General features: G+C 37.0%; 1 protein-coding gene across 2 annotated transcripts in view; it reads right to left on the bottom strand.

The window, feature by feature from the left end:
• The window catches only part of ERO1A (endoplasmic reticulum oxidoreductase 1 alpha), a 47,585-nt gene that overhangs the window by 12,892 nt on the left and 8,004 nt on the right, over nucleotides 1-26,689 (bottom strand). The window contains exons 2-9 of one of the 2 annotated variants that reach the window (XM_086709748.1): nucleotides 23,858-23,977; nucleotides 22,789-22,872; nucleotides 19,227-19,265; nucleotides 10,553-10,629; nucleotides 10,376-10,449; nucleotides 5,872-5,992; nucleotides 3,616-3,662; nucleotides 1,352-1,363 (exon numbers count right to left, since the gene is read on the bottom strand). In XM_086709748.1, the coding sequence (XP_086565874.1) occupies nucleotides 1,352-1,363; nucleotides 3,616-3,662; nucleotides 5,872-5,992; nucleotides 10,376-10,449; nucleotides 10,553-10,629; nucleotides 19,227-19,265; nucleotides 22,789-22,872; nucleotides 23,858-23,977 (574 nt within the window). The remainder of the gene's footprint in view (nucleotides 1-1,351; nucleotides 1,364-3,615; nucleotides 3,663-5,871; nucleotides 5,993-10,375; nucleotides 10,450-10,552; nucleotides 10,630-19,226; nucleotides 19,266-22,788; nucleotides 22,873-23,857; nucleotides 23,978-26,689) is intronic. The other variant, XM_086709749.1, reaches the window with a different exon arrangement.

The following is a 26,689-nucleotide window of genomic DNA, read 5'->3' as shown; positions in this document are numbered from 1 at the left end:
ACCTGGTAATTCTACTTTTAGAATTATGTTCTAAAGAAATAATTCAAATGATGAAGGAGTCAATAATTTGTACAATGATTACATTACATGTAACTTTTAAAACCTGAAATAATCAAAATGTACAATAATGCCTAAATTAACACGGCAGAATACTATATAATTAGATAACATGGTAGAATAATATAAAACTATTTAAAATGGTAAGAATGTGGAGCATGACAATACATGAAAATGTTTATTTGAAATAACATGAAAAGACATGGGTATAATTTTTATAACTAGGTAAAGATTCTGAGTATGCATTTACTACAGATGGCAAACGTACTATATAGTTCTTTTGACTAAAGTTCCTTGTATTTATATTAAAAATGAACTAAACAAGCATAAAAGTAATAGAAGGAATGACAAAGAGAATATGCAATAAATTAGACTATCTAAAAACTTAAAACATCTATTTGTCAGAAAGCCTTACAAGCAAAAGTAAAAGGCAAACAACTAAGTAGGTAGAATGTATGTTACAAATATAACAAAGGGATAATATCTTAAATACATAAAAAGCTCATAAACTGAATAAAAATGCTAGAGTGCCTATTTAAAGCAGGCAAATAATAGTAGAAAATTCACAAAGGATAAACTACAAATGGTAATAACAGATAAAAATTACTCAATTTCACTAGTAATAAAAATGCAAATTAAATCTATAGATATACCACTTTTAATAGTAAAGATAAAAATATGACAATACTCAATTGTCACTTGAAAAGGATCAGGTGAAACTAGCTGCACATTGATTGGAAGGGATGTAAATTAGCACATCCTTTCAATGACAAAATGCAATCTGGTGATACATATGAGGAGCCTAAAATGTCTATAACTTTTGATCCAGAAATTTAGGCTGTTATGGATGAATATGTGCCCCCTAAAATTCGTATGTTGAAGCCCTAACTCCCAATGTGATGGTATTTGGAGGGGGAAGATTTGGGAGGTGATTAGATTAACTGAGGTCATGAGGGCAGGGTCCCCATGATGGCATTAGAAGCTTCTGATACGGGCCCAGCGGATCCTAGAGTTCTGCTTGAGGAGTAAAGGAGAGGAAGTTTTCCCTGATAGGGGCCAGGGGGAATGCCTAGCTTCCATGTGCAATAGGTAAAATGCACAAGTGAATTACGAGAGGCTGAGGCAGGTTGTCTCTACTGCCTGATCCCAGGCACAGTCAATTTTCTCTTAATCTGTGCTTTCACCTCCGGAATCTTAGACATGAGTCTCAGAGTAGGAAGAAAAGTTTGCCAAATAAACATCTGAATGTATCTGCAAACATATATATAACATATGATAAAGAAATTATATTTACCTTCACTTTTCCCTGAAAAACAAAGCAAAATGTTTATTATTGTAAACTCCTTCCAGATGTCACTTTAAAATGCTATACTTCCATAAAAATAAGACTGAATAATGGTTAGTTTTAGTCCATCAGTTCACCCGCCTAAGCAAAATCTGACAGTAAGACACTTGTGAGAGCAACTCTATCTAGTATCTAGGCATAATAGGAATTATGCCTGATTTGCCTCAAGGGCATCATCTCCAAGAGCCTGGATAAGGAGAGGTTTCAGCTCGTACAAGATTTAATATGGGCTGACAGGAGAGAAAAATCTAATCTATCATCTGAGAGTACTCTCAAGTATCTTAAGGACTTAACGGTTATTTGGTTGGCAGAGCCTTTTTCCACGTTTATTTATCCTACATCTGTAACACAGTTTCTGCTAAAGATTTGTGTTCTTGCTTTGAAACCTCCAGACTGACATTGTGAATCTTTACCTTATTCAGGAATATTTTTAAAGACTATGTGTTATGATTCAAATGAGGCACAGTTCAGCGGTTTGTAAGCAACTGTTCAGTTACTATTAAAAACCTTGTCTTCGTTTGCCCACGCTGATTCAATGCCATCATTGTTGGATTATTAAAATAACATATGCTCATTGCAAATATATATATTTTTTTAAAAAAAAGAAGGACACGGATGGAATAAAAAATGTCACTCATAACTCCCTCTGCCCTATATAAATACTGTTTACATTTTGGTAAATGTCCTTTTTCTTTGCAAATAGATATTTAGATTTTATATTAAGTATGTTTTTACAAAAATATATTATATATACTATATACATATACATACTGTTTGATACCTCAGTGTGCTATTGGTCACTACTTACACAAATAAATACAAATTTTCAGCAACATTTCTAACAGCTGCAGTCTACTACATGAATACACCATAAATCATCTAAACAGTTCCTTAATGAAGAACATTTAACCTATTCCCACTTATCTTTCAGATAAGTGAGGGTGGTTAATTAATTTATCAGATCATAATGTGAATTCCTAGTGAGAATCCCCTCTTACCTAGAAATTTGCATTTCATCTTATATTAAATCAATAGCTTCCAGTGAGTTACCATATGTGACTCCATATAAACCCAAACCCTTGTTTAAAGATGTTCTTTCATTTCGAATCTAAGAAAGACTAGTCTGCCAACATTTAGGGAATGATGCAATCTTATTGCTTTCCAGGAGGAAATTTCTGTTTATTGACTCTATGAGATCAGCAGCTTTTCAAATGAATTTTAAAAATGAAAACCTTACACATTTGCTAAAAGCACATCAAAGATTTCATCAGTAAGCACATGTTAAGAGAACAGGGATATATATTTCCTAAGCAAAAAATCTGAAATCATACACTGAAATGGTTTATTCAACAAACCATTCTGCCTATTATAGACTGGGCAAGGTTTCTGAGTTTCAATTTTATACCCCCTCTGCACCTTCACAGTGCCTAGCGCATAGTACACGGAGGGTTATCATTTGCTGAAGGAACAAATGATCTTCACGATTGTAGACAAGACCATTAAATAAAGAGAGCAATTTTCATCAATCATTTATTTAACAAACTACTCCATCTGCTATGTGTCAGGCTCTCTGCTAAGAGATGAAGCCAATAAATACTCCCCATATGTCCAAAGTACTAGGTAGGATCAATAGATACATAATAGTAAAATAATGCTGCACAGTGGAAAGGTGGTAAGAAAAACAAAACATAAGACCACTTTATGAGGACAGAGAGGTTTCTTCCAGTTAGGAGGGTCAGGGAGAGCGGAAAAGGCAGCATTTGGGCAAGACCTTGAGCGTATGGAGAAAATGAAAAATGTTAATGAAGCATAAAGACGTGAATTTTAAATCAGACTCCCAATATATACAATGATTTCAAGTTCTGGGAAAGATCTGAGGCAGAATGTTTTTGGATATTCATTTAACTGGAAAATGAGCAAAAACAGTGAAAAACTAAATACAGATATTATATAAAAATGCATAGAAGAATAAATATTTAACCCAATCTCCATCCTATGATAATCTAATACCATGAACTTCATTACACAAATACTTCTTACTGGAGTATAAATATTTTAAACGCCAATTTCTCTATAAGGGTGAGGCATAACTTCCATGGAAATAGAATATATGATCTCAAACGCTCTTGCCAACCCTTACCTGGCCTTCCTCTTCCTTCTAACCAAAGTTCACTGCCTGATAAATAATATAACAGTGCAAATAAATAACTCACCTTGACTAGAAGCCAAAGGATTTAAAGGTCTTTTAATTGTCTGTGGCCTAGAAACAAAAGAATTCAATTATAGAATATAATTATGTTACCTATCATGTTACAATTATTTAAATAAAAGTGAAATTATCTCAGAGAGTTTCTTAATGACTATATCCAAAAGCAAACTGTTTCACTGAGCTTATAAAATATTTAGTTTTCTCTAATTGCTTTAAGGGAGGGTGGTTGTTATCTGTTTTAGCAGTAATAGTTTCTGATCTTTTCCCATTGTAGCAGCCAGAAGAAAGTCATTTCTTAATCACTTCTTCAAACAAAGGAAGAAAATACCAGTCAAGCTCTCCTCCTAGAGTCATAAATGTTTCTATATACATTTCATATACATATACACATGTGTATGTGTGTGTGTTTGAGTGTGGCACAAAGCACACTCCTAAGTGAAAGACGAACAAACAAAAATGTAAATATTCAACCCAAGCATTCAAATAAAAAGGGAAAAAAAGTAGTGTGGGTAGATTATTTTCCACTTAGTTAATCTTAGATACATCAATTTGCCCTGTGGCCACCAAGTTTGTTATGATTTTAGTAAAAGGTATTTTTTTTAAGATATATTTGTTTTTGAGAGACAGCGCAAGCTGGGAAGTGGCAGACAAAGAGGGGGACACAGAATCCGAAGGAGGCTCTCTGCTGACAGCAGTGAGCCCGATATGGGGCTGGAAATCACAAACCGTGAGATCATGCCCTGAGCCGAAGTCAGACGCTCAATCGACTGAGCCACCCAGGCGCCCCTATTTTACTTCACATTAAAAAAAATACCCTTCAGGGGCACCTGGGTGGCTCAGGTGGTTAAGCGTTCAACTCTTAGTTTCAGCTCAGGTCATAATCTCAAAGTTCATGGGTTCAAGCCCAGTGTTGGGCTCTGCACTGACAGTGTGGAGCCTGCCTGAGATTCTCTGTCTCCCCCTCTCTCTGCCCCTCCCTTGTTCACACTCTCTCTCAAAAATAAATAACCTCTAAAAAATAAACAAAGTAAGTAAATTAAATAAAAAATAAACCTTCAGGGGCACCTGGCTGGCTCAGTTGGTAGAGCATGTGACTCTTTTTAAAAAATACTTTCCTTGGGGCGCCTGGGTGGCTCAGTCGGTTGAGCGTCCGACTTCGGCTCAGGTCATGGTCTCGCGGTCCGTGAGTTTGAGCCCCGTGTCGGGCTCTGTGCTGACAGCTCAGAGCCTGGAACCTGTTTCAGATTCTGTGTCTCCCTCTCTCTCTGCCCCTCCCCTGTTCATGCTCTCTCTCTGTCTCAAAAATAAATAAACGTTAAAAAAAAAATTTTTTTTTTAAATAAAAAATAGTTTCTTTTAGTTTATTTACTTTGAAAGAGAGAGCACAGCAGGGGAGGGGCAGAGAGAAGGAGAGACAGAATCCCAAGCAGGCTCCACGATGTAAGCACAGAGCCTCATGTGGGGCTTGAACTCACCAACCTTGAGATCATGACCTGCGCTGAGATCAAGAGTCAGACACTTAACTGACTGAGCCACCCAGGCGCCCTGAGAATGTGATTCTTGATCTTGGGGTTGTAAGTTCGAGCTTCTAGATGGGTAAGAGATTACTTAAAAATAAATCTATGAAAAAAAAACACCTTTAAAGTGAGTCAATCTGTCAAACATCCCTAATAATAAACAAGGGAATTTAAATTAAACACATGGCAGAGATGAGTAAATAATGAAAACTCTCCACTTCAAAACTGGAGAAATTCAAGTCAAGAAAAAGAAATAGACTGACACACAGTGAGTGTTCAAGTGTTACCCATTATAATTATTCTCTGAAATTAATTTAACTTCAACTTGAAAGCAGGTAAAATAGCTATAGCCACAAAAAGACAAATACAGAGTACCAAAAGGAGTATTCTCTATTACTAACTACCTGATCTTGGGAAATGAAATAAACCTGGCTGGCTCTAGGTTATTTCATCTATAAAATGAGATTCTATAATCCACTGAATGAACATGTATGAAATGTCCACAGTACTCCCATAAAAGTCTAACACTATTCTGTTTTTTAAAGAAGAAAAAAAAATATTTGTTGAAAGTCGTGTCCACATGTTTCTCCAGAGGGGAACTAGATTAATTAATAAGTATTTTCTATGTCCAAATATATCCTTTAACAAAGTGAATGTGATTTGCAATTTAGAGTCATTATGATTTTGTTTGTTTAGATAAATCACTGTATCTTTCAGGATTTTCTAAATGAAATGGCCCCTACTTAAAACAGTTTTCTTCATAGATGACATTCCATATCTTCCAAGCATCTGGTCCTTTGTAACCCGTGTAGCGCTCAGGATTAAGGAGCAAATCTACATATTCGGCATCAGGAGACTGTATATCTGGAAAATAAAATGTTTCATTAAGTCTTTTCCTTCAGTTACCTTAAAAAACTGGTATAATAGACTATACTCCACTGATTCTAAGGCACTACAAATGTAACAGTGCATCCAGACTTTAAAAACAACCTTTTACAAGAGATGAGAGAAGGAACAAATGGCCACATTAAATGTACTCACTAGTTGCAAAAGCATCCTGCTTTTAAAAATGATGAAAAATAGGAATATGTGAATTTTAGAATTGAAGAAATATGGTAGTTCAATTCTCATAAGCTATCCAGGCAAAGAATATACTGTGTATTTCCACCACCCCCCCCACCCACCCACATTAACCACAAGCAATTCATCAGTAACTAAAGTAAATGAAGATTATGACTACCATACACTGCTTGTTGCCAAAAACTTCCTTCTTAACACGAGCACCATTGAGATCCACTACAAAGCTGTCCCAAAGGTATCATCCTAAACATGCAAAAAATTATAAGCAGGGTATTAGCATCAGCACTATTTATTAAAGGGAAAATCAGAAGCAAACTGAAACATCCAACAGAGCAGAGCCTGGGCTCTGGAACCAGAGTGTGTGGGTTAGAATCCAGTCCCTACTCCTTATTCAGTGTGGAACTCAGGGCAAATTACATATATTCTAGGCATTGGTGTCGTCATTTATAAAATGGGGATGATATACACTACTGTGATTTAAGTTTCTATGTGTAGAGCTTAGAACAACAGTAAGAATATAAAACATATTAGCTAGTGGTATTATGACATATCTTAACAGACCATTATACAATCAACAAAATTGTTAAGTACAAAGACTATCTAATAAAATGAAAAGATAAGCAATTAGACACTAATGAAAAACATACAAAAATTGGTGGCAGGGACGCCTGGGTGGCTCAGTTGGTTAAGTGTCCTACTCTTTATTTCGGCTCAGATCATGACCTCACGGTTGTGACATCAAGCCCTGAGGCTTGAGCTGAGCCTGGATCCTGCTTCAGATTCTCTCTCCCTCTGCCCCTCCCCCACTCATGTGCATGCACAGGCTGTCTCTCTCTCTCTTAAAAAACAATTGGTGGGATATTGGTTTCTCGTATGTCCTCATATAAATTTGTATAATGTATTATAACTTTGAAAACAAAAAATGGCCCTGGTTCTCCAGGGGCTTTGGGAAATTATTTAATATACATCAACACCTTATTCATTTATATTGTTTTATTTTTTTTGAGAGCGAGAGAGCAAGAGGTACAGGCAGAGAGAATCCTAAGCAGGCTGAGCCACCCAGGCATCCCCCCTTATTGATTTATAAAGCGTAACAATGTGAACGAATAATGAAGAAGTGGGCAAAAATGCCTCAAAGCAGCCAAAGTAGATGACAAAATCGGAGCACACAGGCGTATGTATGAAAGTTCATCAAGCTCTCAACAGACGTACTTCTTATTAAAAACACAATGACAGATGCGCCTGGGTGGCTCAGAAGGTTGAGAGCCCAACTCTTGATTTTGGCTTAGGTCACGATCCCAGGGTCATGGGATCAAGCCCCACATTGGGCTCCACGTAGAGCATGAAGCTTAAGATTCTCCCTCTGCCCCTCCCTCCTGTTCTCTCTCTCTCTCAAAAAAAAATTTTTTAAAACAAAACACAATGACAAAAACAAAAATAAAACTAAGTTTGGTTAGTTTTATCCTAATTAACAGTATACTCGAGACCTAAATTAGAGGAAATTTTGCTTCTAGAAGTAGCACAGTGACAACATCTAGAAATAACTGACACTTCATGCAGAAGTAGCAATTAACATAACTAGGAAAAGTAGAAATAAAAACTTAAAAACAAATTTGCATAGGGGCGTCTGGGTGGCTCAGTCAAGTTAAGCGTTTGACTCTTGATTTCAGCTCAGGTCATGATCTCATGATTCATGGGTTCAAGTCCCATATCAGGCTCTGCACTGATGATGGTGTGGAGCCTGCTTGAGATTCTCTCTCCCTCTCTCTCTCCCCTTCTCCCACTCACACTTGCTCGTGCTCTCTCTCTTTCAAACCAAGGAAACATTAAAAAAAAATTGCATGAACTCCTCTAGTTGAGGAACAGATATTCTATTCATCTCAACTAATACTAAAAGTATTGCCACAGTATATATAGCAAATTATAATAAATTCATAAAAACTCTCATTTTTAAAATATACAAATAACGGCTCAGCATCTAGTACTTTAAGACAGAAAACTAATCACCAAGAAATTTATTAAATTTTTAATATTCTGCCTAATTAGACGTAAACATTAGGTGATTGGTAATTTTACTTACAGCAAATACTTCATCTTGCCTCATCTTTTTAATAAAAAATATTTGTTACAATAACCATGTTTTGCCAGATGACAAAAGCTCAACTTTCTAATTAAAATGTATACAACACCTTTTGTCTTCTACCTACTATTTATATAATTTCTTCATTATAAAGCTATCCTTTTTTGTTTTAATATTGACCCTCCTTGAACAGAAGAAACAAATATAAATGGACAAGTGATTCATCCAAGATAACAGAAGTCCACGGATAACAAATGAATTATTGATTCTCAGTCCTTGCTACACAAATATAAGCATGTAGCCTCAAAAGGAAACTATGGTAAACAAAGTTAAAGTATTACTGTTCGTTCTCTAGCACTGCAGGTCTAAAAAAATGTGCTGCATGTTATAAGCTTAATTTTATCTCACACGGTAACACTCAGGCCAAAGAATCTTTGTGAAAAAGACAGTAAAATTAGGGGGTTGAGAGAGTATTTTATCTCCCTAAGTTTACTAGTCTAAACCTTGGTGTAAGTCCACAACTCCTTATCCAACATCCCTGGGGCCAAATGTGTTTTGGAATTCAGAACTTTTCAGATTTTAGAAAAGTATTACAGTATATGCAACATATACTGAGTAGTATTACTCCAGCAGGGACCAGGGAGCAACTTTTAATCAAACACCAAAAATATTTCTGTAGTGAAACAGGTGAATATTCACACTAAATGAGTCTGTGCTAAACTTAGGGGGGGAATACTCATTTTTCAGAGCTTTCTGATTTTGAATTGTGAACACAGGATTATAAATATTATCTGACAGAACATGGTCATGTTTTAGAGTAGGGGAAGCATACATTTCTTTTTTTTTTTTTTTTTTTTCTTCCAAAGTGAAACCACCAGGTTAAAAATAAGTACTTTCCCTTTGCCTTCCTCTTTTTGGGGGGAATTGCAGGATTCAGCTCTCACTTGCAATTAAAATGATCTGTACAACTCTTTTTGCTAAGATTTTCAAAAGATCATTAATCTGCTTCAAAAGAGTGCCACTGAAGGATATCAAAATTCAGTCTGATTTGATTTTGTTTAGCCAATTAACAAGCTAACCATTCAACTTAGAAAAAGGAAGATACTAGGAACAGGAGAATAGGAGAATCCATAAATCTGATGAAAGGGTGCCAACAGGTTCTAGGGCTCCTGGATATGAACACGACCAGCACTCTGGCCCAGCTCCAGATGCCTCAGAGCAACTCATGGTTCATTCTTCTCTTTCCCAAAACTAACGCACACCATCGTTAAGGTAAATATGTAACAATCCAAGGCCAGTGCAACAAAAGCAGGTTTTTGCAATCTCTACGTTTGAGCTATTTATGCCAAATGCCTGTGTATATTACAAAAATTACTTATACATATTACTGAGATATGCACAACTGTAAGACTCAGGAGGTAATTTTTTTCCAGAAACGGAGGTGTTTTTTGCTTTTTTTTTTTAACTTCGGTAAAACATGTATAACGTAAAACTTACATTTCAGCCGTGTTTAACAGTTGTGCAACCATCACCACCAACGGTTTCCAAACTTTTCTATGACCCCCAACAGAAATTCTATAACCATTACACAATAACACTCCGTTCTCCCCTGCTTCTAACCTCTGGTTACTCTATCAACTTGCCTAAATATTTTATGCAAAGGGAGTCATGATAGTTGTCCTTTTGTGTCTGGCTTATTGCACTTAGCATAGTATTTGCAAGGCTTATCCATGTTGCAATGCATATCAAACTTTTTTTCTTTAATGGCCAAATGATATTCCACTGTATATATTTATTATATTCTGTTTGTCCATTCATTAGTTGATGGATACATGGGTCGTTTCTACCTTTTGGCTGCTGTGGATAATGTTGCCATGAATATGGGCATATGAGTATCTGTTCCCCTGTCTTTAGTCTTTTTCAATATATACTTAGGAGGTGAATTATTAGGGCATATGGTAATTTTGCCTTTCGTTTTTTGAGGAACTGCCAAACTTTAGAAACTGAGTTCTAAAAACCATTCGAAAAGATTTTTCTTTCCTTAGGCACAATTTGAAACGAAATGCACATGATAAAAAGCGTTATACCATCAGCTTCACAGAAGCTGTCTGAGGAGTCATCATGCTTGGTCCACTGAAGCACAGCCTTCTGTGTTTCCTCGCTTCAAATGAAGAAAACAAGTAGTGTTATCATTTTTTTTTAAATTAATATTTCACAAGAAAAAAATATAAAATACTAAAGCAAAAAAAAAAAAAAAATCAAACCTCAGCGATTCATCCACAGCACCAAGCCGTTCAGCTTGCTCACATTCTTCAATGAGATTATTGGCTACCTCAGAATACTAAAAGGAAAAGGGGAATAGATGGATTATAATTTACTGTGTTTTTAAAACTTTCTCAAGTTCAAAGTTATTTAAGTTTCATTTATACCTAGCACCATTTCCATGGCTTCAAAACTTAAAAAAAACAGGGGTGCCTGGGTGCCTCCGTCAGTTGAGCGACTGGCTCTTGATTTCAGCTCAGGTCATGATCCCAGGGTTGTGGGATTGAGCCCCATGTCGGGCTCTGTGGTGAACGTGGAGCCTGCTTGAGATTCTCCCCCACCCCCCCCCCCCAACCTGTGATCTCTCTTAAAAAAAAAAAAAAAAAAAACCCTGAAAAAAATTAAGCCCTCATTTCCCCTGAAGCTAAAAAAAAATAAGTAAAAGGCTCTGCCTCTTGCTTTTGTTGATGAAAACATTTACTATAATGGTCACAAAATAAAGAATATAGTTCTGATAACTCATTACAAGCTGTTCACGAAGAAAATCTCTGAGGTAGAAGGAACAATGGGCAAGGCAACCTCCCACTGTTCTAATGGCTTAATTGCAAGCACCAGTTTTCACGTCCATAAATAAGTGGTTAGACCAGATGATGTGGGTGTAGGTCTGTCTCAACTCTAAATATGATTCTACATATGCCCTGGAGCCTGCGTCTTATAAAAAGTATTCTTGTATCTTCAGGTGTTTAAAATACATTCTGTAACAACCGCATTTCTTCTCAATATTTAAGTCACACACACACACTCACACTCACTCACACACACTATTCTGCTGGGAGTGTATGTGGCACAGGGAAAAGTGAATGTGGATAATAAGATTTCACAACATACTAGTCATCACCACCACAGAGATGAAAGGCATACTGGAAGAAGTCACAAATTCAATCAGCAAATATTTATTGGGTGCCTACCAGACCCTTATTGCTTAGGATGACCATGCAAACGACTGCCCAGTCTATGATACTTCCAAGGATAAAAGGGAACCCTAAAATAACTGAAATGATACATTTTTGAAATACTTATTTACTGAATAACGACTTTGTTTCTTTACATTCGTTGATTTGTAAGACAGCTCAATTTGAACACTTTTCAAAAATAAAATTCTTTTTATGCAATTAAGTATTAAGGGGTGAAGGGATATGTGTTCAATGTACTCTCGGATGGTTCAGAAAATAAGAATATGCATATAGAAAAAACAAGATAACACAAATGAGGCAAAATATTAAAAATTAGTGAATCTGTAAAGTACACAAAATGTCTTTTATTAATACTGCAAATTTTCTATAAGCTGTGAATTAGCTTAAGATAAAAAGTTAAAAATACATAAAAAATGAACAGAGGCACCCATTTCAAGTAGGAATATGAATTTATCCAATTAAAAACAAAACAAGAGTTTCTTTTTTTAAATTTTTCATGTTTTTTTGTTTATTTTGAGAGCGAGCACACACAAGCGGGCGAGTGGCAGAGAGAGAGGGGGACAGAGGATTTGAAACAGCAGGGAGGGGGAGAGAGAGAGAATCCCAGGCGAGCTCTGTGCTGTCAGTGTGGAAACAAACCTGGGGCTCAATTTCACAGACCCCAAGATCACAACCTGAGCTGAAACCAAGAGTCAGACACTTAACAAACTAAGCCACCCAGGCACCCCAAAAACAAGAATTCCATCAATAAGAGACTCTTCCCTGGGGCACCTGGGTGGCTCAGTTGAGCATCGAACTTTAGGCTCAGGTCATGATCTCATGGTACGTGAGTTCAAGCCCTGTGTCAGGCTCTGTGCTGACAGCTCAGAGACTGGAGCCTGCTTCAGATTCTGTGTCTCCCTCTCTCTGCCCCTCTCTTGTTAATGCTCTCTCTCTCCAAAAATGAATTAACATTAAAAAAAAATTTTTTTAATGAACTTCCAAAAGTTCTGAGTCCATCAAAAAATTAGTCTTTTGAATTAAATGATTTTCTGTTTGAAATAGCTGACTATAGCATCATTTAACTATGTGCAAAGTTCTGCCATTGGAGCCAACACATTAACAGCTATGACTTTATTCTTTTTATGTGAACAAGAAAACATGGAATAAAAAATGAGCAAAATTGGGGTGCCTGGCTGGCTCAGTTGGTAGAACATGTGACTCTTGATCTTGGGGTTGTGGGTTCAAGCCCCATATTGGGTGCAGAAATTACTTAAAAATAAAATCTTTAAAGAAAAAAATGAGTGAAATTACTTTAGAATCTATGGTGAAAAAGTGCAGAATAGTGATTGCCCCTAAGGGAAAAAATAGAAATTGACTAGCACAGAGTACCAAGGAACTTTCTAGGTAATGGTAATGTTCTATATTATAATAGAAGCCTAAATTACACAGGTATATGCATTTAGCAAATGTACACTTAAAATTTGTGCATCTCACCATGTTAATTTTATAAAAATTAAAGCAAACATTAGACTCTAATGATATACTTCTAGTTGGGTGGCGTGTATATACATGTGTGTTATATACATATAGAGAGAGAGAGAGAGAGAGAGAGAGACGATGACATATTTAGGGTAATATGTACTGATGCTTGCAATTTACTTTGAAATGCATCTAAAAAATAAGATTTTTTTAATGGATAACTAGAAGGATAGACAGATACATATGTGAGAAACGTAAGTTTACAATGTTAAGGATACAAATCCAGGTGATGGGTATGAGTGTTCACACGAAAATTCCTTCGGCTTTGCTGGATATATAAAAATTTTCACAGTAACATACATATTAAAAATTTTAATTCAGAACAATAATTTAGTCTACATGAAAAACCACATATGCCAGAATGATATGTAAATGCACCACTATAGCTGCACATGTTAAGTTATTATTTTTAGACATAACGAGTAATTTACAACCAGTAATTTACAAAGTAGGTGCTTTGGCTTTGTCAGTAGATTTGTGTGTTCTGGTGTTTATGTGGTCACAGATATTTCTATGCCCCTTGCGGATGGTAAATGATAACCTTTTGTGCAAGTTATATATCATCATCAACTGTGGTGAGAAATCGAAATTTAATACTTCTTCCTTAAGCATGTACTTCTTTATTTCTTTCTAGTTATTTCAGCCAAAAGGATTCATTGTAAAATTTTTGATTACTAAATAGTAAAATAATTATAAGTTGTCGATATGCACTTTACAAAAAAAATATAAAACCACTATAGGAAGTGGAAGACTACTCTCTCTATGCAGGATTGCTCACTCACTATTTCCCATATATATTTTAAATAAACCTGACCTATAATTTGCCAGGTTTCCCACTGACAAATCAAATGGCAGCCTGGCAGCTTAGGATATATCAGGACACAGCACAATTGGCTGATAACTCGGAGAGACCAGCAGGGCAGAATGTCGATGCTGTTCCCTCCACTTCCCAAGACTGTAAGGAGTTAGTTGCCCCCAGAATTGTGTCTGCCTGGAATTGTTTTATCAGCAGGTATTTTATCACCCTGTATACTGTCCTTGAAAAATCATTTATTTACATTTAGGGAAGGTCAGGAAAAGAGGCACAAATTATTATTGGTCAACTTGATATTAAAGTAAGAACTCTTTAGTGTACATACATCTCAGAGGAGACAACAAAGGAAACTAGAAATACAAAGTATTTGGTCAATTAAATCGATCTTAACTTATTTTAATTTTTTTTATTTTTTTTTAAATTTTTTTTTTTTCAATGTTTATTTATTTTTGGGAAAGAGAGAGACAGAGCATGAACGGGGGAGGGGCAGAGAGAGAGGGAGACACAGAATCGGAAACAGGCTCCAGGCTCCGAGCCATCAGCCCAGAGCCTGATGCGAGCCTGACGCGGGGCTCGAACTCACGGACCGCGAGATCGTGACCTGGCTGAAGTCGGACGCTTAACCGACTGCGCCACCCAGGCGCCCCCATTTTAATTTTTTTTAATGTTTATTTCTGAAAGACAGAGAGAGACAGCATGAGCGGGGGAGGGGCAGAGAGGGAGACACAGAACATGAAGCAGGCTCCAGGCTCCGAGCTGTCAGCACAGAGCCTGACGCAGGGCTCGAACCCATGAGCCATGAGATCATGACCTGAGCCGAAGTTGGATGCTTGACCAACTGAGCCACCCAGGCGCCCCCACCTTAACTTGTTTTAATGCAACTATTAATATTTTGTTTAAAAAGTTTAAAACTCAGGACAAATGATAAATCATTCAGGATGCTGGGGCACCTGGGTAGCTCAGTCAGTTAAGCGTCTGACTTCGGCTCAGGTCATGAACTCACAGTTTCAGTTCAAGCTTCGCATGGGGCTCTCTGCTGTCAGCACAGAGCCTGGAGCCTGCTTCAGATCCTCTGTCTTCTTCTCTCTCTCTCTCTCTCTCTGCCCCGCCCCCACTCACGTTGTCTTTCTCTCTCTCCCTCCCTCTCTCAAAAATAAACATTTGAGGGGCGCCTGGGTGGCGCAGTCGGTTAAGCGTCCGACTTCAGCCAGGTCACGATCTCGCGCTCCGTGAGTTCGAGCCCCGCATCGGGCTCTGGGCTGATGGCTCAGAGCCTGGAGCCTGTTTCCGATTCTGTGTCTCCCTCTCTCTCTGCCCCTCCCCCGTTCATGCTCTGTCTCTCTCTGTCCCAAAAATAAATAAACGTTGAAAAAAAAAAAAAATTAAAAAAAAAAAAAATAACCATTTGAGAACCATCATACAGGATGCCAGAACAACAGGCATAAACCTGTCCTGCCTCAGGCAAACCTTGGCATATGGTCCCTTGATGTGCTCTTGTTACTCTCTAAGTGCTTTGGATTTTACTCCAAGAGAGATGGAACACATGAGAGAATTTTAAACAGAGGAGAGATACTACCTGAATTCTTAAAAAAAAAAAAAAAAAAAAAATCACTCTGGCTGCTGTCTTTAGAAGAGGAGGGTAGAGCAGGCAGACCATTTAAGAGGTTACTACAATAATCCAGGCAAAAATGATGACATCTTTAAATACAGCAGTAGCAATAAATATTGTTAAGATTCTGGATATATTTTAAAACTTTGTAATCACAAATTGAATTCTTCCTACCAAAATAGGCCTTGAGACAATAATAACCCAGTAACATTTAGCACCCCTAGGAACCAGATTATAATCTCTAAACACCATTTCCCACTAAAAGAACCAGGACTATTTAGAAAAAAAGTTAATAGAAAAAAGGTTAACTCCAAGCTCAGAGTGAGAAAAATGCAAAATAAGTCTAGAAGATCTTTTCATAATAGAAAGCAAAAATTCTAGGGGCGCCTGGGGTGTCTCAATTGGTTAAGCAACCGATTCTTGATTTTGGCTCAGGTCATATCTCACTGTTCGTGAAATCTGGGGTCTGGTTTGGGCTCTAAGTGTGGAGTCTGCTTGGGATTATCTCTCTCTGTCTCTCTCTCTCTCTCTGCCCCACACCTGCCCTCTTTCCTTCTTTCTCTCTCTCTAAATAAATAAATAAACATTTAAAAAGGGGGAAAAAAAGGTCTACTAAGATTACTGAGATCATCTCAAAGGCCATGGTCACTTACTTGAAGGAGCATCTAGTGACCAAAGATGGGAAAACTCAAGCATCAAAAGGAATAATAAAAAATGACTACAAAAGAGTCCAGTACATTAAATATGTCAAAACTCCGAAGTTCATAATAACACTTAAAAATAAAAATCTTGGGGCGCCTGGGTGGCACAGTCGGTTAAGCGTCCGACTTCAGCCAGGTCACGATCTCGCGGTCCGTGAGTTCGAGCCCCACATCAGGCTCTGGGCTGATGGCTCGGAGCCTGGAGCCTGTTTCCGATTCTGTGTCTCCCTCTCTCTCTGCCCCTCCCCCGTTCATGCTCTGTCTCTCTCTGTCCCAAAAATAAATAAATGTTGAAAAAAAATAAATAAATAAAAAATAAAAAATAAAAATAAAAATCTTATTGGTCATCTCTGGAGATTCTAGAGCACCAAACTCATAATTATTCTGAAAACTGGTAGGCAAAGGAAAAGAATAAAGCATTTATACTGTGTGCCCTGCATAACTGTATTTCAGGGCATCCAAATAGTTGACAAGAGATGGTTTTATAGAATAAAAACAGATAAGAAGTATGGAAAGAATGATAAAAATATGTTTTCAGTCATATGTGGAATTTGAGAAACTTAAAAGAAGACCAAAGGGGAAGGGAAGGAAAAATAAGTTACAAATAGATAGGGAGGCAAACCATAAGAGACTCTTAAATACAGAAAACAAACTGAGAGTTAATGGGGGTGGGGGGTTGGGGGGGCAGGGAAAATGAGTGATGGGCATCGAGGAGGGCACTTGCTGGGATGAACAGTGGGTGTGGTATGTAAGTAATGAATCACAAGAATCTACTCCGGAAGCCAAGACTACACTCTATACACTATATGTTAGCTGTCTTGACAATAAATTATTCAAAAAAAAAAAAAAAAAAAAAGGATGATATAATTAGAATATCAACATTTTCAAGCCCCTAATGAAAGAATGCAACAAGTAATAATCATCAAAGCGGCTAATAAAACTTTCAGGTAAAAAGCTAGTGGGTAACTTTATAACGGATACATAATGAACCCAATGATAGATCTTAACATCATAAAAAAACAAAACCAGACATTATGTGTCTTCTGATATGATGTAATAGTAAGTACACAGCAACTCTAATCAATATATATCAGAAAATGAATCTGAAAAGCCTTATTACCAAAAAAGAGGGAGAGGAATGGACATGGATTGAAAGACATTTACGAGACAGAAACAGGGGCGCCTGGGTGGCGCAGTCGGTTAAGCGTCCGACTTCAGCCAGGTCACGATCTCGCGGTCCGTGAGTTCGAGCCCCGCGTCAGGCTCTGGGCTGATGGCTCAGAGCCTGGAGCCTGTTTCTGATTCTGTGTCTCCCTCTCTCTCTGCCCCTCCCCCGTTCATGCTCTGTCTCTCTCTGTCCCAAAAATAAATAAAAAACGTTGGGAAAAAAAAAAAAAAAAAGAGAGACAGAAACATACAAGTAGTACCAGAAAATAAGGAAGTGCTAAAAAAAGAGAAAAACCACAATGATGGGAGTATGTTAAAGGGACACAGGAACAACTGAAACAGCTCCCAATGGCCAGAACAGAATGATTTGAACAGTAAAATAAAGTCATACCTGATTATAATCCAAAGTACAAAATAAACATCTCATGATATAAATACACGATTGAAAAAATAAGTAAATGGAGGGAGATCTAAATCTCCCATACTGAAAATTCCAATTTATATCCTTAAGAAGACAGAGCCCTCCTGAAGTATGGGCTGTGCACAGTGAGCTCCCTCCAAAGAATGCAGTGTGGAAAGGGTAGAAAATAGTAAATCTACAGTGGAGAAAACCTGACAAAAATTATGTCAGTCAGGTGATCAAGGTTAACATTAACAGTAATAAGTCATGTTGATACTATGCACCCTTGATGCGATGTGATGAAAATGGCACTTTAACTCTGTAGTCTTCCTCCCCAAAACACATAACCCCAGTGTAATCATGAGAAAAACATCAGACAAATCCCAATTTATGGACATTCTACAAAATACCTGACAAGTGTTTCTCTAAACACCTTATCAAAAACAAGGGAAGTTTGAGAACCTGTCACAGCTAAGAGAAGCCTAAGGAAACATGACTATTAAATATAATGCGGTATCCTAGATGGGATCCTGGACAGAAAAAGGACATTAGGTAGAAATCTGAACAAAGTATGGACTTGAGTGATATCAATATTGATTCATTAATTATAACAAATGGATCATAATAATGTAAGATGTTAATTATAGATGAAACTGGTATGGGGTATATGGGAACTATATTATCATCACAGTTTTTCTGTAAATCTAAAAGTATTATAAAATCAATACTTTTATTTATAAAGGTAAAAATACTTTTAAAATCAATACTATTTAAAAAAGAGATTGGGAGGTGCCTGGGTAGCTCAGTCAGTTAAGTGTCTGACTCTTGATTTCGACTCAGGTGATGATCCCAGGGTCGTAGGATCAAGCCTCACATTGGGCTCCACACTGAGCACGGAGCCTGCTTGGGATTCTCTCTCTCCCTCTCTCTCTGCTCCTCCCCAGCTCGCACTCACTCTCTCTCTCTCTCAAAATAAATAAATAAAATTTTTTTTTAATTTATAAAAAAACAAAAGAGAGAGAAAGAGACCTAAGAGACACAGGAACCAAACGCAATGTGTGAAATATGTTTGAATCCTGTTTCAAACAAACAAATTATTATGAAACAAGTAGAGAAATCTGAACCCTGACAGTGGTTATATTTTTGTAAGTATTTTTTTTATCTTAAAAATATCTATGAAACTTTTGTAAACAGAGCGATTTTTCTGTGAATGGCTTTAAAAATAATTGGGAAAATGGAGTGCAAGGTACAGATGAAACAAGATAGGCCATACACTAATTGCTGAAGCTCTTTATTTATCTCTCATGTTTTCTATAATAAAAGGCTGAACAAAAGAAAAAATAAGGAATTAGAGCCATTGAGTATAAATGACTCCTAATGGGTTTTACTGTGAAGGACAACAGAGAAGTAGGGTCATGCCTGGCAGGGGAAATGAGTTTTATGAGTTTTTTGTTAAGATACTAGACACATTAGTAAGTGTATGTACATACCTTGTAGCTTGCCGACTTAATTCCATCAGGAACTTCATCCTGAAAAAGAAAAAAAAAATGCTTTTGTATGACATTTAGTCTATCTTCTGAAAAAAAATTTAAGTTTCTATGATTTATGAGATTATTTTTATTTATTTATTTAACTTTACCTTATTTATTTATTTAAAGTAATCTCTACACCTAATGTGGGGCTTGAACTCATGACCCCAGGATCAAGAGTTGCATGCTCTTCCAACTGAGCCAACCAGGTGCTGCTTTGAGATTTTTATTTTTATTTATTTATTTATTTATTTATTTATTTATTTATTTTTAATATATGAACTTTATTGTCAAATTGGTTTCCATACAACACCCAGTGCTCATCGCAAAAGATGCTCTCTTCAATGCCCATCACCTTCCCTCCCTCCCACCCCCCCATCAACCCTCAGTTTGTTCTCAGTTTTTAAGAGTCTCTTATGCTTTGGCTCTCTCCCACTCTAACCTCTTTTTTTTTTTTTTTTCCTTCCCCTCCCCCATGGGTTTCTGTTAAGTTTCTCAGGATCCACATAAGAGTGAACACATATGGTATCTGTCTTTCTCTGTATGGCTTATTTCACTTAGCATCACACTCTCCAGTTCCATCCACATTGCTACAAAGGGCCATATTTCATTTTTTCTCATTGCCACGTAGTACTCCATTGTGTATATAAACCACAATTTCTTTATCCATTCATCAGTTGATGGACATTTAGGCTTTTTCCACGCATAGGGGCACTTGTACCCCAATGTTTGAGATTATTTTTAAACAGAATTGTTTAGGAGGCATCTGAGCAGCACAGTTGGTTAAGCGTCTGACCCTTGATTTCAGCTCAGGTGACCTGAGCTCAGGTGACCTGAGCTGAAATCAAGGGTCAGACGCTTAACCGGTTGAGCCCTGTGTTGGGCTCTGCTCTGAGTGCAGACCCTGCTTGAGATTTTCTCCCTTTGCCCCCTCCACTTGTGCACTCTCTTGTGCTCTCTCTCAAAAAATAAAGATGAAAAATAAAATAAAATAAAAAAATAAAGTGTTCTTAAAAATTGCTTAAAAAAAGATTCAAATTTTCAGTAACTAAAACCATTTGCTTTCTCTGACCAATGTTAATATAGCCCATTTAATGTGTAAGTGCAATTAAATGCCTTTATTAAGTGTCTACCATATTTTGAGCATGCTTAATAAGCCATATAAATAAGTTATTGGTAAACTTGAATTTCCCCAACCAATGTTTCCTATTACTAAATATAAATACTAGAACTTCGGGAAATAAAACAAAACATTTAAATTGACAATATCACTTTAATGATATTATCGTAACAGAAATGGTTTCACAAGTTAATCCATCCATTTTCAAAAACTTTTGTCTGAGAATATACTAAAAACATGATTCTTAATTATCTAACGATAAAAGACCCATAAAGAATATTTTACATTTGCTTTAATTCCATATGCCAGATAGGTTATATAGCAATATTTTATTTGCACATATAAAAATAAACCACTCAAAAATATAGCATCACTTCACACCCATTAGGATGGCTATTATCCAGAAAATAGAAAATGGCAAGTATTAGTGAGGACATGGAGAAATTGGAAGCCTTGTACATTGCTGGTGGGATGTAAAATGGTACAGCTACTGTGGCAGAAGGCATGGTGTTCCTCAAAAAATTAAACACAGATTTACTAAATGATCCAGCAATTCTAACCTTGGGTGCATCCCCAAAAGAACTGAAATTAGGAATGCAAACATAGTCAGTCAAAGACAAATATCATATGACTTCACTCATATGAGGACTTTAAGACACAGGACAGTTGAACACAAGAGAAGGGAAGCAAAAATAATATAAAGACAGGGAGGGGGGCAAAACATAAGAGACTCTTAAACATGGAGAACAAACAGAGGGTTACTGGAGGGATTGTGGGAGGGGGGATGGGCTAAATGGGTAAGAGGCATTAAGGAATCTACTCCCGAAATCATTGTTGCACTATATGCCAACTAATTTGGATGTAAGTTAAAAAATTAAAATAAAATAAAATGAGCTGCAGAGTATTTCAAATAAATAAATACTGTTATCCAAGAAAAAAAAAAAAAGGAATGCAAACAGATACTTGTGCACCCATATCCCAAACAGCATTATGCACAATAGCCAAAAGACAGGAATAACCCAAAAGTGAATCAAGAGAATGGATAAATGAAATGCAGATGCATAACAATGCAATATTATTCAGCCTTAAAAAGGAATAAAATTCAAATACCATGTATACATGGTACTATGGATAAAACTTGAAAACATTAGGTTAAGTGAAACAAGCCAGACACAAAAGGACACACTGTGTAATAATTCTCCTTATCTGAGGTACCTAGAATAGTCAAATTCATAAAGAAAGAAAGTAGAATAGTGTTTGCCAGGGGCTAGAGGGACGGGGGAATAGGGAGTCATTGTTCAATGAATACGCAGTTTCAGTTTGTGAGGATGAAAAGGATCTGCACGTGGATGGTGGTGACGGTTGCACAACAGTGGGAATGTACTTAATGCCACTGAACTGTGCACTTAAAATGGTTAAAATGGTAAATTTTATGTTATGTATATTTTATCACAATAAAAAAATAGAAATATATGCTTTAAAAATGAAAAAAAAAAAGGCTTCATGGAAAGTGTAAAATTCTCTGCTCCCAGAGTAGAATACTTCATATTTTAATGCTCTGAGAATTCCTTTTTTTTTTTTTTAAGTTCATTTATTTTGAGAGAGAGAGAGCCCACATGAACAGGGAAGAGGGAGAAAGAATCCCCAAACAGGCTCCATGCCCATCAGTGTGGGGCACAATGTGGGGCTTGATCCCACAAACCATGAGATCACGACTTGGGCCAAAATCAAGAGTCAGAGGCTTAACCGACTAAGCCACCCAAGCACCCCTAATACACTGAGAATTCTTAAGCAACACCAGGTGTTTTGTTCATCCACTCCCCACCCAAGGAAAACAATACACCATGAAGAAGGGAGGGAGTTTGTTTACCCGCCAATTAATTTCATTCTGTTATACTATAAACACACCTTTGGGTAAGATATAAGAAGAAAAACAAACATCCTATTAATCTCACCAGTAAGTCAAAGGATTATTAAGAAAGAATAATTCAAAATAGGTTTTATATTGGTAAGTTGAGGTTTTTTAATATGTAAATATTAAACAACATTATATTTAACCTAAGGATTAAAAAGTAATTTTAGTTGTATTGCCCCCCCTTTTTTTTTTTAATTTTTTTTTCAACGTTTATTTATTTTTGAGACAGAGAGAGACAGAGCATGAACAGGGGAGGGGCAGAGAGAGAGAGGGAGACACAGAATCTGAAACAGGCTGCAGGCTCTGAGCGGTCAGCACAGAGCCCAACGCGGGGCTCGAACTCACGGGCCGTGAGATCATGACCTGAGCCGAAGTCGGACGCTCAACCGACCAAGCCACCCAGGCGCCCCTGTATTGCCCCCTTTTTAAAACATTGCAGTTATTTGCAAAAAGGTGTAACAGTTGTCACATGTATACTTGGTTCTTACCGACTGACACGGCTTGACAGCACAGTCTCTCCGACCACACTGGTTGATATCGTTCCAGAAAGGACACGGCCTCTTCAGGTTTACCTATAGGATAATAACAGAAAAAGTTACAAGAGTAAGAATCTTGAGATTATTATTCAACAGGTGTTGAATTATGCTGTGATAACCTGGTCATGCTATCATCTGCAATTATTTCTTTTCTTCGCTTACAGGTTGCCAAGTTCCAGCGATCGTACCAATGTGTAACTTGTGTTAAGTAAACTGGTAGACTTGGTTAGAAACACACAGACTGGTACTAAACAGATCCTGAAGATGGGAACTCGGAGCCAAAGTAGCTCGTTGATCACTGCTCAGCTGATACTTTTTTTTTTTTTTTAATTTTTTTTTTTCAAAGTTTATTTATTTTTGGGACAGAGAGAGACAGAGCATGAACGGGGGAGGGGCAGAGATAGAGGGAGACACAGAATCGGAAACAGGCTCCAGGCTCTGAGCCATCAGCCCAGAGCCCGACGCGGGGCTCGAACTCACGGACCGCGAGATCATGACCTGGCTGAAGTCGGACGCTTAACCGACTGCGCCACCCAGGCGCCCCGCTGATACTTTTTTTAAGCCAGTAACAGGCAACTATTGAACTCATTCGATAACTACATATTCCAATGATCAGATATTCTAAACGCTTTAAGTAGATATCTCAAGATAAAATATCAACAGTGACTAGTTAAAATAATACAGGTCAGAACAAAGTCACGCTTCTCAAAAAAATGTAGTTATTTTAATTAACTGGAGTCAAGCCAGTATTTGGGGAAAGTATGCATTGCAATTTTGGTAACAATATAATAGTTTCTGTTCTGACTTCAAGTTAACCAACAAGTTTCTAACTCCAGAGTGCAAAACCCAGTTGTTGAAATTGAAAGTATCTAATGGATGGTTTCAGAACCACACTGTTCACTCTTGTGAACTGAATTTTAAATAATGGCCACAATTTTGAAGTTCAGGAATTCCTAAGAAAATACAATTATCCATTTAAACTTTAAGTATTCTTATACAAAAAAATTAAAAATAAAAATACCTTGTAATATCTAAAGTAGTCGCTTTCAAGAAGTTTTTGTAGTCTTGGGAAAAGCCTGTAGTTATTAAATCTATCAATGGTTTCAACATCACAGGTACAATCATCCAAGTAACCGCTAACCTGTTACAAAGAAAATAAAACAATACATCAAAATACCTTAGTTGCAACAGGGTTCTTTTTCCTAACAAGGTTAGGACTCAAGCAACTCTTATCTTCCCTCCTCATGATTTTCTGAGATGAGACATGACAGTAATCTAACGATGCTATTGCTCTTGCTATACACCTAGAAGAATGCAGTGCATACCTTTTGGAGGGTACACTGAGCTCATCACACACGTGTGCACACACACACACAGGCAGAGTTGGTCCCCTGCAGCCACTTTGTAACCCTGCCCCAGACCTGACCAGGGGTCAGTATCTAACCCAAACCAGGTCTTGGTCCCTGCTCCAGGAATCTGGACTTGAGAATAAGAAGAGATCTCTCTCCCTGCAGCTTGACCACTAAAGCAAATAAACTCAGACCATGTTCCATCATGTGAACTGAGCAGCACATGAGCCAGTCAGCAAAAGAGAGGAAAGATTTTTAAAGATACACAGTGAAGCAGAGACAGGAAACAGAAAATATCTGATACATGGATTCTCTGGGGTTTTCCAGCTCCTACTTCCACACAACTTCCTTGAAGCTCAGTTGCATTCCTATCCTTGGCCTTCCTGAGACTCCATATTCCCAGGATTCAACTGTCTCTGTATTCCCTATTAAGTTTCCTACAGGATGTATAGGTAGGGGACATGCTTGGTGAACGTATAAAAAGAAGTGATACTGAATTTATAAGATAAACAATAATTCATTATAAGGATTTACCAACTCTCAAATACTAGTCCATGACAGTTTATTTGTCCAGGTTTGAAACGGTGCTTAGAAATCACTTATCATTAGCAGCACGGAGACAGCAAATTGACCACTAAGCCAATTCTGATCTTCAAATGCTTAAAACTAATATCTTAATGGTAATTACGATCAGACAATGTTATCAGAAGTGAAACTAAGGGCATTATGCTAAGTGAAATTAGTTAGTCAGAGAAAGACAAATATCACATGACTTTTCTCATATGAGGACTTTAAGATACAAAACAGATGAACAGAAGGGAAGGGAAGCAAAAATAATATAAAAACAGGGAGGGAGACAAAAATAAGAGACTCTTAAATATAGAGAACAAACAGAGTGTTGCTGGAGGGGTTGTGGGAGGGGAGATGGGCTAAATGGGTAAGGGGCTTAAGGAATCTACTCCTGAAATCATTGTTGCACCATGTGCTAACTTGGATGTAAATTATAAAAAATAAATAAGTTATAGAAAGTAAAAAAAAAAAAAAAAAAAAAAAAGTGAAGCTAAAAGTCTTAGATGTTTGTTTGGGGCTGGGCAAACATCTAACAGAATTAATTTAACATTGCTAACATTGTAAGTAACAAATATGATTTAAGAACAGTAACTAGATTGTTTTCGTTTTTTTTTAATATAGGGCACGCTGTAGAAAAGAGATCCTTATCATACTTTGGTCTGCATACTTGCTTTACAAACTACTTTCGATTATATTTCAGAGAGACTTACTGTCAAAAAAATTTTTTTAATTTACTGGTAAGGAAGCAAATACTTTACTAAAATACTGAATGTAGGTGTTTTCCCGTTGGAATATGTAAAATCCTACCCTATTTTTAATTTTAGAATGTCACAAAACAGGAATGCAAAATTTTTACCTAAAAGTAAATACTTTTGGAAGATGAGAGATAATACTTTGGATACTGACAGCAATATTTAAGAACTAAGATTTTGTCCCAATTTGTGTAGTCTCATTTGTTTTGGACTAATGCAGGTTCTAGAAATCTGATCTACATATTTTTTACTGCAATAACTACTTATTTTCATTTCATATGCAAATTTGTCCTTGTTTCCTGCTAAAAATTCTCTTGAGTATACAAAAATCTTCAGGTCCTAATTTGGGATACCACAAAAGTGCTTTTTTTTTTAATTAAAAATTTTTTTTAATGTTTATTATTGAGAGACACAGAGAGACAGAGCATAAGCATGGGAGGGGCAGAGAGAAGGGGACACACAGACTCTGAAACAGGCTCCAGGCTCCAGCTGTCAGCACAAAGCCCGACATGGGGGCTCCAACTCTCAAGCTGTGAGATCATGCCCTGAGCCGAAGTCGGACGCTTAACCGACTGAGCCATTCAGTCACCCAAAAACAGAAGTGCTTCTAATCTAGATGATTTGACTTTTCACCTCTTTCTTTTGAGCCTTAAAAGCAGAACTTCTAAGGACATAAAATAGCTACTTTTTCCTCTTGGATACAAATTATTACACAAAGAAATAACAGGCACAGAGACTACAAACGCCAAAGGGACACATGCCTGATAGGGACAGTAGGTCACAAAAAAGAAACAAGCACATAAAATAAAACACACATACACACACACACACACACACAAGAGAATGGTTTTGAAGCAATTAATTTTTCCCCTGAAGTAATTCATTTTTAAGGTAAAAATCTATCTTTGAAACTCAAGTTCAGGCATCACCTCTTTTGGAAAGCTACCCCTGGGGTACCACTCATCCCCTGCTGGGTTATCTGTCTCCTATGTGCTCCCATGGCACTCCACATACTCCTACATAAGGATTACCTCACTCCTTTGAATTTATATAGTTCACTTCCTCCCTCTAGAGTTTACAATCCTTGAGAGCAAATCATGTTTGTTCATTTTGTGTTGCCAGTCGTCGGCATTGTACTTGTAGGAAGCACACACTAGATGCTCAATATTTATTTGTGAAGTG

Source organism: Puma concolor, chromosome B3 (assembly GCF_028749965.1).
Source record: "Puma concolor isolate L17-30 chromosome B3, mPumCon1.1.hap2, whole genome shotgun sequence".
Lineage (NCBI taxonomy): Eukaryota > Metazoa > Chordata > Mammalia > Carnivora > Felidae > Puma > Puma concolor.
This window is presented reverse-complemented; position numbering and strand designations above follow the sequence as displayed.